This window comes from Poromitra crassiceps (assembly GCF_964638095.1).
Source record: "Poromitra crassiceps genome assembly, chromosome: 8".
NCBI classification, from domain to species: Eukaryota; Metazoa; Chordata; class Actinopteri; order Beryciformes; family Melamphaidae; genus Poromitra; species Poromitra crassiceps.
The window spans coordinates 1,701,338-1,713,048 of record NC_139629.1 but is presented as its reverse complement, the minus strand read 5'-3'; the positions used below and the strand labels follow the sequence as shown (position 1 = coordinate 1,713,048).

The 11,711-nt window shown below is 42.8% G+C and overlaps 1 protein-coding gene across 1 annotated transcript; it reads left to right on the top strand.

Annotated features, from left to right (window-relative positions):
- The first annotated feature begins 406 nt into the window (after window positions 1–406).
- On the top strand, window positions 407–11,611 carry faima (Fas apoptotic inhibitory molecule a). Its single transcript, XM_083640967.1, has 4 exons — window positions 407–732; window positions 928–1,156; window positions 10,940–10,989; window positions 11,368–11,611. Exons 1-4 carry the CDS (start codon window positions 619–621, stop codon window positions 11,515–11,517), a joined length of 543 nt encoding a protein of 180 aa, XP_083497093.1. The 5' UTR covers window positions 407–618; the 3' UTR covers window positions 11,518–11,611.
- Window positions 11,612–11,711: the final 100 nt, after the last annotated feature.

The window sequence follows — 11,711 nt, the reverse complement described above, 5'->3', positions numbered from 1 at the left end:
CCTACGGTTATCCGCTTATAAATAGTGTTGTTGACTGCAAGTTAGTAAGTTAGCAAGCGCTCGGTTGGTTGATGCGTTTCCGGTTGATTTTCCAAAATAAAATCCCTTCATCCCAGTCGATCTGTCAAACGGAGAGAATCTGGCAAGCGAGACTATCGTAGGCTACTTTTACCCTTGTTTGTTCAATAGTGATGAATAGTGCATGAAGTCGACAGTGTTTATGATAATTGATAGCCAAGGCAGTGTACCCTGCCAACACTTCCAGAAGAATGGGTTTTTTTGCGCTTTTATTTTGAAAGCAAAATTTACACACCGGAACTTTAATGCAACAAGAATAACACAATTTACCATAAAATGTCTTTTAGCAATAGCCACCGATTCCAACATCGCCTTCTCAACATTGCTATCGTTTGCCGAATATTCTAATTAGTTATTCTGCGTCTGCTGCGGTACTAGATACGCAGCAAAGGACTTTGTTTAACGTATTTATCTTTATCTAATGTCAGCTAGCCAGCCACATGGGATCAGATGCCTATCTAGCTTGTTAGCTGACTGCGTTTAGGCATCTAGTTAGCAGTCTGGTTTTTGTTGACTCCAGCAGGTGCTGAAGAAGTTAGCATGTCGAATGACCTGGTTGGTGTGTGGGAAGTGGCGCTGAGTGATGGAGTCCACAGAATAGAGTTTGAACATGGCACAACCACTGGAAGGAGGGTAATCTACATTGATGGAAAGGTATGAATTATTAACTTACAAAGCTAGGACCTCATTTTCTCCTCAATAGTGAATCAAAGCTTCTATATTTGATGCAGTTCTGTTTGAAACACACTTTGAAAGACACTTTGAAAACTCACCTAAAAGAATTAGGTAATAATGTGTCTGTTTTACTCTAAAGGCAAAGTCTTGTTCTGATTTCACACCATTTTACAGGAGATAATAAGAAGGGATTGGATGTTCAAACTTGTGGGGAAGGAGACCTTCAATGTGGGCAGCTCCAACACCAAAGCAACCATCAACATTGATGCAGTGAGCGGTTTTGCCTATGAATACACCCTGGAGATCAACGGGAAGAGCTTGAAGAAGTACATGGAGAACAGGTCAAAGGTCACTAGCACCTGGGTGCTCAACTTGGATGGCGTCGACATTAGAGTGGTCCTGGGTGAGCGCCTCTCTATATTAATATTCTACCTTTTATTTTATGTTCTGAACACCGCTGCTGTTTCCCTCATACCAAAGTTTTAAATCTGCAGCCACAGAGTTCACACTCTCCTCATAACAACCACCTTTTATGTGGGATCCTCCACTAAACCTGAACATCAGCGTGGGTGGGTGCTGGTCATTATTTTAGGTCATAATATACCATTTTCACAGAAGCCATTTTGAGTGTCAAAGCAGGGTAAACGGATGTAACCGATTGCATTGATGAGGGTCCTCCTGGCACTGGAACACATAATGGAATGGAACCATCATTAATGTTATTGGTTACACACACCTGTGTTTGCCCTGCTTTGATCCCTCAAAATTGCTGTCGTGAAAAGGTTCTATTTAATTCTCAACATTGTAGACCTGTTCCTCACAATGTTCTTGGTAGCTGGATTCAGTGCTGTGCAACATTACATCTCAATTGATCAATCCTGATAATGTTAGAATATACATAGACAATACAATATCACAATATACATCACAATACAATATCACATAGAATAGCCTAAATGTGTGTGATAAGGGTTGAAGAGATACAGAGATGCAGTGGTTTTGTGGAATTTTGCAGTTTTTCTTAGTTTCCCCCAGAGTCTGAAGCAAATAAATGCCTTCAGACTAGGGATGTTAATGATTAATCGACAACCAATTAATCGCCTTTAAGAATTTGATCGATCAAACATATTTTAACAGATTATAATCGACAATGTGCTATGCTGAAATAATTTAACACCACAAAAGCGAAATTTAACTTTCACTGCTTATATAGAGGAAGAAGAAAGCCAAGCAAGCAGTCCAGTGTGGGAGAATTACACCCAAACTAGTCTGACTGGCTTGAAGCAGCATGGTGGACTCAGCTCTCTCATTGGTGCCGGCCATTTCAGTCGGTGCCGGATGGAAATCCCATTCCGCTCCCTGCAAGCTCTGCATTGGCTCTGACCCGCTCTGACTGCGGCTGTGACCGTATTTGGATTTCCTTTCCACGCCCGTGTTGAATCTGTATGTCTCTGCTGCTGTACGTGTTGAATCTGTATGTCTCTGCTGCTGTACGTGTTGAATCTGTATGTCTCTGCTGCTGTACGTGTTGAATCTGTATGTCTCTGCTGCTGTACGTGTTGAATCTGTATGTCTCTGCTGCTGTACGTGTTGAATCTGTATGCCTCTGCTGCTGTACGTGTTGAATCTGTATGTCTCTGCTGTACGTGTTGAATCTGTATGTCTCTGCTGTACGTGTTGAATCTGTATGTCTCTGCTGCTGTACGTGTTGAATCTGTATGTCTCTGCTGCTGTACGTGTTGAATCTGTATGTCTCTGCTGTACGTGTTGAATCTGTATGTCTCTCTGCTGTACGTGTTGAATCTGTATGTCTCTGCTGCTGTACGTGTGGAATCTGTATGTCTCTCTGCTGTACGTGTTGAATCTGTATGTCTCTCCTGCTGTACATGTTGAATCTGTATGTCTCTGCTGCTGTACGTGTTGAATCTGTATGCCTCTGCTGCTGTACGTGTTGAATCTGTATGTCTCTCTGCTGTACGTGTTGAATCTGTATGTCTCTCCTGCTGTACATGTTGAATCTGTATGTCTCTCCTGCTGTACATGTTGAATCTGTATGTCTCTCTGCTGTACGTGTTGAATCTGTATGTCTCTGCTGCTGTACGTGTGGAATCTGTATGTCTCTGCTGCTGTACGTGTTGAATCTGTATGTCTCTCCTGCTGTACATGTTGAATCTGTATGTCTCTGCTGCTGTACGTGTTGAATCTGTATGTCTCTGCTGCTGTAGGTGTAGAATATGTATGTCTCTGCTGCTGTACGTGTTGAATCTGTATGTCTCTCTGCTGTACGTGTTGAATCTGTATGTCTCTGCTGCTGTACGTGTGGAATCTGTATGTCTCTGCTGCTGTACGTGTTGAATCTGTATGTCTCTGCTGCTGTACGTGTTGAATCTGTATGTCTCTGCTGCTGTATGTGTTGAATCTGTATGTCTCTGCTGCTGTACGTGTTGAATCTGTATGTCTCTGCTGTACGTGTTGAATCTGTATGTCTCTGCTGCTGTACATGTTGAATCTGTATGTCTCTGCTGCTGTATGTGTTGAATCTGTATGTCTCTGCTGCTGTACGTGTTGAATCTGTATGTCTCTGCTGTACGTGTTGAATCTGTATGTCTCTGCTGCTGTACGTGTTGAATCTGTATGTCTCTGCTGTACGTGTTGAATCTGTATGTCTCTGCTGTACGTGTTGAATCTGTATGTCTCTGCTGCTGTACGTGTTGAATCTGTATGTCTCTGCTGCTGTATGTGTTGAATCTGTATGTCTCTGCTGCTGTACGTGTTGAATCTGTATGTCTCTGCTGTACGTGTTGAATCTGTATGTCTCTGCTGCTGTACGTGTTGAATCTGTATGTCTCTGCTGTACGTGTTGAATCTGTATGTCTCTGCTGTACGTGTTGAATCTGTATGTCTCTGCTGCTGTACGTGTGGAATCTGTATGTCTCTGCTGCTGTACGTGTTGAATCTGTATGTCTCTGCTGCTGTACGTGTTGAATCTGTATGTCTCTGCTGCTGTACGTGTTGAATCTGTATGTCTCTGCTGCTGTACGTGTTGAATCTGTATGTCTCTGCTGTACGTGTTGAATCTGTATGTCTCTGCTGCTGTACATGTTGAATCTGTATGTCTCTGCTGCTGTACGTGTTGAATCTGTATGTCTCTGCTGCTGTACGTGTTGAATCTGTATGTCTCTGCTGCTGTACGTGTTGAATCTGTATGTCTCTGCTGCTGTACGTGTTGAATCTGTATGTCTGCTGCTGTACGTGTTGAATCTGTATGTCTGCTGCTGTACGTGTTGAATCTGTATGTCTGCTGCTGTACGTGTTGAATCTGTATGTCTCTGCTGCTGTACATGTTGAATCTGTATGTCTCTGCTGCTGTACGTGTTGAATCTGTATGTCTCTGCTGCTGTACGTGTTGAATCTGTATGTCTCTGCTGTACGTGTTGAATCTGTATGTCTCTGCTGCTGTACGTGTTGAATCTGTATGTCTCTGCTGCTGTACGTGTTGAATCTGTATGTCTCTGCTGTACGTGTTGAATCTGTATGTCTCTGCTGCTGTACGTGTTGAATCTGTATGTCTCTGCTGTACGTGTTGAATCTGTATGTCTCTGCTGCTGTACGTGTTGAATCTGTATGTCTCTGCTGCTGTACGTGTGGAATCTGTATGTCTCTGCTGCTGTACGTGTTGAATCTGTATGTCTCTGCTGCTGTACGTGTTGAATCTGTATGTCTCTGCTGCTGTACGTGTAGAATCTGTATGTCTCTGCTGCTGTACGTGTAGAATCTGTATGTCTCTGCTGCTGTACGTGTTGAATCTGTATGTCTCTGCTGCTGTACGTGTTGAATCTGTATGTCTCTGCTGCTGTACGTGTAGAATCTGTATGTCTCTGCTGCTGTACGTGTTGAATCTGTATGTCTCTGCTGCTGTACGTGTTGAATCTGTATGTCTCTGCTGCTGTACGTGTTGAATCTGTATGCCTCTGCTGCTGTACGTGTTGAATCTGTATGTCTCTGCTGCTGTACGTGTTGAATCTGTCTGCCTCTGCTGCTTTACGTGTTGAATCTGTATGTCTCTGCTGCTGTATGTGTTGAATCTGTATGTCTCTGCTGCTGTACATGTAGAATCTGTATGTCTCTGCTGCTGTACGTGTAGAATCTGTATGTCTCTGCTGCTGTACGTGTTGAATCTGTATGTCTCTTCTGCTGTACGTGTAGAATCTGTATGTCTCTGCTGTACATGTTGAATCTGTATGTCTCTGCTGCTGTACATGTAGAATCTGTATGTCTCTGCTGCTGTACGTGTTGAATCTGTATGTCTCTGCTGTACATGTTGAATCTGTATGTCTCTGCTGCTGTACGTGTTGAATCTGTATGTCTCTGCTGCTGTACGTGTTGAATCTGTATGTCTCTGCTGCTGTATGTGTTGAATCTGTATGTCTCTGCTGCTGTATGTGTTGAATCTGTATGTCTCTGCTGCTGTACGTGTTGAATCTGTATGTCTCTGCTGCTGTACGTGTTGAATCTGTATGTCTCTGCTGCTGTATGTGTTGAATCTGTATGTCTCTGCTGCTGTATGTGTTGAATCTGTATGTCTCTCTGCTGCTGTACGTGTTGAATCTGTATGTCTCTGCTGCTGTACGTGTTGAATCTGTATGTCTCTGCTGCTGTACGTGTTGAATCTGTATGTCTCTGCTGCTGTACGTGTTGAATCTGTATGTCTCTGCTGCTGTACGTGTTGAATCTGTATGCCTCTGCTGCTGTACGTGTGGAATCTGTATGTCTCTGCTGCTGTACGTGTTGAATCTGTATGTCTCTGCTGCTGTACGTGTTGAATCTGTATGTCTCTGCTGCTGTACGTGTTGAATCTGTATGTCTCTGCTGCTGTACGTGTTGAATCTGTATGTCTCTGCTGCTGTACGTGTTGAATCTGTATGTCTCTGCTGCTGTACGTGTTGAATCTGTATGTCTCTGCTGCTGTACATGTTGAATCTGTATGTCTCTGCTGCTGTACGTGTTGAATCTGTATGTCTCTGCTGCTGTACGTGTTGAATCTGTATGTCTCTGCTGCTGTACGTGTTGAATCTGTATGTCTCTGCTGCTGTACATGTTGAATCTGTATGTCTCTGCTGCTGTACGTGTTGAATCTGTATGTCTCTGCTGCTGTACGTGTTGAATCTGTATGTCTCTGCTGCTGTACGTGTTGAATCTGTATGTCTCTGCTGCTGTACGTGTTGAATCTGTATGTCTCTGCTGCTGTACGTGTTGAATCTGTATGTCTCTGCTGCTGTACGTGTTGAATCTGTATGTCTCTGCTGCTGTACATGTTGAATCTGTATGTCTCTGCTGCTGTACGTGTTGAATCTGTATGTCTCTGCTGCTGTACGTGTTGAATCTGTATGTCTCTGCTGCTGTACGTGTTGAATCTGTATGTCTCTGCTGCTGTACGTGTTGAATCTGTATGTCTCTGCTGCTGTACGTGTTGAATCTGTATGTCTCTGCTGCTGTACGTGTTGAATCTGTATGTCTCTGCTGCTGTACGTGTTGAATCTGTATGTCTCTGCTGCTGTACGTGTTGAATCTGTATGTCTCTGCTGCTGTACGTGTTGAATCTGTATGTCTCTGCTGCTGTACGTGTAGAATCTGTATGTCTCTGCTGCTGTACGTGTTGAATCTGTATGTCTCTGCTGCTGTACGTGTTGAATCTGTATGTCTCTGCTGCTGTACGTGTTGAATCTGTATGTCTCTGCTGCTGTACGTGTTGAATCTGTATGTCTCTGCTGCTGTACGTGTTGAATCTGTATGTCTCTGCTGTACGTGTTGAATCTGTATGTCTCTGCTGCTGTACGTGTTGAATCTGTATGTCTCTGCTGTACGTGTTGAATCTGTATGTCTCTGCTGCTGTACGTGTAGAATCTGTATGTCTCTGCTGCTGTACATGTTGAATCTGTATGTCTCTGCTGCTGTACGTGTTGAATCTGTATGTCTCTGCTGCTGTACGTGTTGAATCTGTATGTCTCTGCTGCTGTACGTGTTGAATCTGTATGTCTCTGCTGCTGTACGTGTTGAATCTGTATGTCTCTGCTGCTGTACGTGTTGAATCTGTATGTCTCTGCTGCTGTACGTGTTGAATCTGTATGTCTCTGCTGCTGTACGTGTAGAATCTGTATGTCTCTGCTGCTGTACATGTTGAATCTGTATGTCTCTGCTGCTGTACGTGTTGAATCTGTATGTCTCTGCTGCTGTACGTGTTGAATCTGTATGTCTCTGCTGCTGTACGTGTTGAATCTGTATGTCTCTGCTGCTGTACGTGTTGAATCTGTATGTCTCTGCTGCTGTACGTGTTGAATCTGTATGTCTCTGCTGCTGTACATGTTGAATCTGTATGTCTCTGCTGCTGTACGTGTTGAATCTGTATGTCTCTGCTGCTGTACGTGTTGAATCTGTATGTCTCTGCTGTACGTGTTGAATCTGTATGTCTCTGCTGCTGTACGTGTTGAATCTGTATGTCTCTGCTGCTGTACGTGTTGAATCTGTCTGTCTCTGCTGCTGTACGTGTTGAATCTGTATGTCTCTGCTGCTGTACGTGTTGAATCTGTATGTCTCTGCTGCTGTACATGTTGAATCTGTATGTCTCTGCTGCTGTACGTGTTGAATCTGTATGTCTCTGCTGCTGTACGTGTTGAATCTGTATGTCTCTGCTGCTGTACGTGTTGAATCTGTATGTCTCTGCTGCTGTACGTGTTGAATCTGTATGTCTCTGCTGCTGTACGTGTTGAATCTGTATGTCTCTGCTGCTGTACGTGTTGAATCTGTATGTCTCTGCTGCTGTACGTGTTGAATCTGTATGTCTGCTGCTGTACGTGTTGAATCTGTATGTCTCTGCTGCTGTACGTGTTGAATCTGTATGTCTCTGCTGCTGTACGTGTTGAATCTATATGTCTCTGCTGCTGTACGTGTTGAATCTGTATGTCTCTGCTGCTGTACGTGTTGAATCTGTATGTCTCTGCTGCTGTACGTGTTGAATCTGTATGTCTCTGCTGTACGTGTTGAATCTGTATGTCTCTGCTGCTGTACGTGTTGAATCTGTATGTCTGCTGCTGTACGTGTTGAATCTGTATGTCTCTGCTGCTGTACGTGTTGAATCTGTATGTCTGCTGCTGTACGTGTTGAATCTGTATGTCTGCTGCTGTACGTGTTGAATCTGTATGTCTCTGCTGCTGTACGTGTTGAATCTGTATGTCTCTGCTGCTGTACGTGTTGAATCTATATGTCTCTGCTGCTGTACGTGTTGAATCTGCTGAGCTCAAATGCCTGCGCCGCTGTCTTTGAAACAATAACAACAGCAGCGCTAGTCGCTAGCTCGTTGCTACACGCTGAAAACAATTGATGTGGATTATGCAGTGAAGCAGCCTGCATGGTACGTTCGGTGGATGGCTGTAAATAGCCTTTTTCCCCTCTAGCCCACAATAGAAAGCGTCCCCAGCCAGACTCTCCCAGCCCCTTTGCTGGGAGAGTCTGGCAAGCGAGACTACACCCAAACTTCCAATTCCAATGTTGAGATACAGCACGTCTACAAGCACAATGACAGCTAATGCAGGAAGTCTGGTTGGTTGATCAACTTGTTGACTAGGCCTAAAGACAGGTGTAACAACCTGCATTTTGTATTTCCCATTTTATATGTCAAAAGTAGTTTTTCTTTATATAATTGATCGTTAACATGACCAATTAATTGAAGAAGGAAATGGATTAAAATTTGCATCCCTACTTCAGACACACCTTTTTATGTATCTGGTGTAGTCTGAAGTATGTCAAACAACAATATCAGGCTATCTTGGCATAATTGTTGAGTGTCTATATCGGATCAAATCACATAATCATGATCCCATAGGCATCCAGGAATGGAGCTAGGGCACGCCTTTCCCCCAGCTTTCTCTGGGGGGAGGCCCACAGGCACGCCTTTCCCCCAGCTTTCTCTGGGGGGAGGCCCACAGGCTCAGACTTTGAAAACCCCTCTCCTATATGATTCCTGCACTACCCACTGATGTAATGTCAGAGTTGAATCTAAGCTATTTAACTGCTTAGAGCCCCAAAGCATCTTCACCCGCCACTGTCATCTGGGTAAACTAATCCCTCTGCTTTGTCTAATCACGCCTCTTACAGCCAACCGGATAACATAACACCTTAACACATGTAAAGAGCTACATTAGCATGCAGTGTTGATTAGGGCTGTGAATCTTCACTGGCCTCACGATTCGATTATGATTCAGAGGGCTACGATTCAATTCGATAACGATTATCGATGCATCTCGATGCATCTTAAATCGATGCATCACTTTTTTTCCCGAATACATGATTTCTTTTCTCACTGTGTGGCTACTTTTAAAATAAAAGTGCATTTAGAATTGCATTGTATTATGATCCATAATTAAAATAAACAACTGCATGTACTTCCATTATATTTTATTTGATTATATATATATATTTTTTTTATAATCGATTTTTGACATTTGTGAATCGATGCAGAATCGTGCAGGTCCACATCGCGATGCATCTTATAATCGATTATTTTTGACACCCCTAGTGTTGATAGATATGAGTGGGGTACCTGCTTCTGTGGCCTGTTTAATTCATGTTCTGCCTCAGCAGTGGAATCATCTAATTTCCTCAGATGGTTGGCTGAAAAATGGAGGTGTGATCTGCAATGGCAGTTTTACAGATGAAACTCTGTGGAAGCAGATTAAAACTACATACTGCCATCTACATGCTGCTGTTAGAACTGCAAAAACACTAAAACAGCATCATGTTTCTCTCATTTTCACATGGCCAATATAGAAGGTTCTACTGCCATAGAAAAGCTAGATAAGTCACACAGTTTAACAAATGGTTTAAATGGGTTAAGCAGGCTTCAACATGCTCATGGAAAATGATACATGTCTAGAAAGTGAAATGTTAAGTGTTTAACACACCAATTAACAGATTGACTGATTCCAGTTGCCCTCAATGATAGGTGTAGCAGCCAGTCAAGACAAGACATATAGAGACACTGCGGAGCACATCATCATTCAGAAACCACGCCCAAAACAGGGCAAAACAAACCCTGGCGTTCTCCTACATGTATGTCACGTGTTGCACACAAAGATCATATATACAGAAGATGAACACTCCAACTTTTTTTTCTAGATTTATTTCGAACATGTTGAAAAACCAAAAACAAAGATAAAGAATAAGAGAAATATAGGCAAGAAAATGCCAAGCAAGAATAGTCAATTAGAGTTCACAGCATATACAACAATTTCTCAAGCAATTTACATTTGTATATCATGCCAGAAAAGGAGTAGGGAGAAGTACAATACTTGTGAAGTCCTACCCCTTTCATTTATATATATATATATAGGCTTAATATGAAAGTAGTAATTATAATTAATATATATGAGATGTGCACCTACTGTGAACTTACTTCCTTGACAGCTAGATCCACATTTTTCTTCTCGCCAATTCTCAATGGCTTCCTTGTTTTACAAGTACAAAAAAAACAACTTGAACTGGTGATTTTCTACATTTGTCTGCGCAGCCCACCACACAACAGCTTTTAGCTATGTTTAATTCAAGGAAAATGACGCTGGTGTATGGGAGTGAATGGAGAGCTTCCCCCCGTGATGGGCGTAGCCTATTTCATGCAGTGTCTCTATATGCCATTCCTATCATCTATTCAACAAGAAAATTCACATTTGACAAATATTTGTCATGGAAAATGCTTTTTATGCCATGGAAAGTCATAGAATTCGATTGGCGAAAACGTTATGCTGTACTAGCATTGTGTTGTGTGCAAGTACATAAGCAGAATTGCCACTGGCAGCTGTGTCTCTAAAGGACAGCCTTTATAGCAGGACGCTAACAGAGAATGGCCAGCTTGACCTTTAGTCTTTGACTCTTCAGGGGACAGACTCTTTAGTCAGTACAAGACCTTGGCTACAGAGCCTGTACTCGGAATGTGTCATTCCAGACACGAGCTCAGCTGTAGTAGTTTGATGATTCCATCATGGGACCTTTCTTATCAGTGATACAATACACAGAACAGACTGCTCTTGTGCCTGTACTGCTGGGAAACCAAACTGAGAGAATAAAAAACAACTCACTGTTCTCGCTGCCTGTTGTATCTTTCATTTACTCAGTGCGTTTGTTTACTTCCTCCCAGAAAAAGACACCATGGATATTTGGTGTAATGGACAAAAAATGGAGACTGCGGTAAGCATAATACTTTCAGACTGTGATGCTTCTATAAGATTTATGCAGATTTTAGTTTGACTTCATTTCAAACTCGGATTCTCACCATTATGCGATGAGCTGCCTAGAGCAGTGTCGGACCTCATCCTCACTTGTAAAACCTGGGTCGATTTTCAACTAGTTTTGCAATACGTTTGCATACACCACTCAACATGTCAAATCAACATTTGTGAACTTTAACCGTCTTCCAAAGAAACCAGAAACCTAAGAGCTAAGACTCGTACCAGTCTTTCTGGTCCAGATTCAGAACTGATGCTGTCAAAACCTAAAACCGCAATGGGTGCAAAAGCCAAATGTTGAACTGAACCGGTCCCCTCTCATCCTCACTTGCGTCCGCAGGGGGAGTTTGTGGACGACGGCACAGAGACGCACTTCACACTCTGCGAGCACGAGTGCTGCGTGAAGGCCGTCAGCAGCGGGAAGAGGCGCGAGGGGATCATTCACACGCTGCTCGTTGACGGCTCAGAGATCGCTGAATGCACCGAGTGACCATGTGCAGCGGTTCAGTTTGTGTGTGTATGACTCTGTACACGTAGTATATTTCAAGATTCAAGATTCAAGATTTTTATTGTCACTCCGTAGTAGGGATGTTCATTTTGAAAATTTTCCATAATCGATAATCGGTGAAAATTAACGATCAATTATCGATTATCGATCATATTAATACTTATATATTTTTTAAT

Coding starts and splice junctions, on each gene's coding strand:
- faima (XM_083640967.1), top strand. CDS start 619: ATGTCGAATGACCTGGTTGGTGTGTGGGAAGTGGCGCTGAGTGATGGA. Junction 1,157..10,939: donor CGACATTAGAGTGGTCCTGG/GTGAGCGCCTCT, acceptor ACTTCCTCCCAG/AAAAAGACACCATGGATATT. Junction 10,990..11,367: donor GACAAAAAATGGAGACTGCG/GTAAGCATAATA, acceptor TTGCGTCCGCAG/GGGGAGTTTGTGGACGACGG.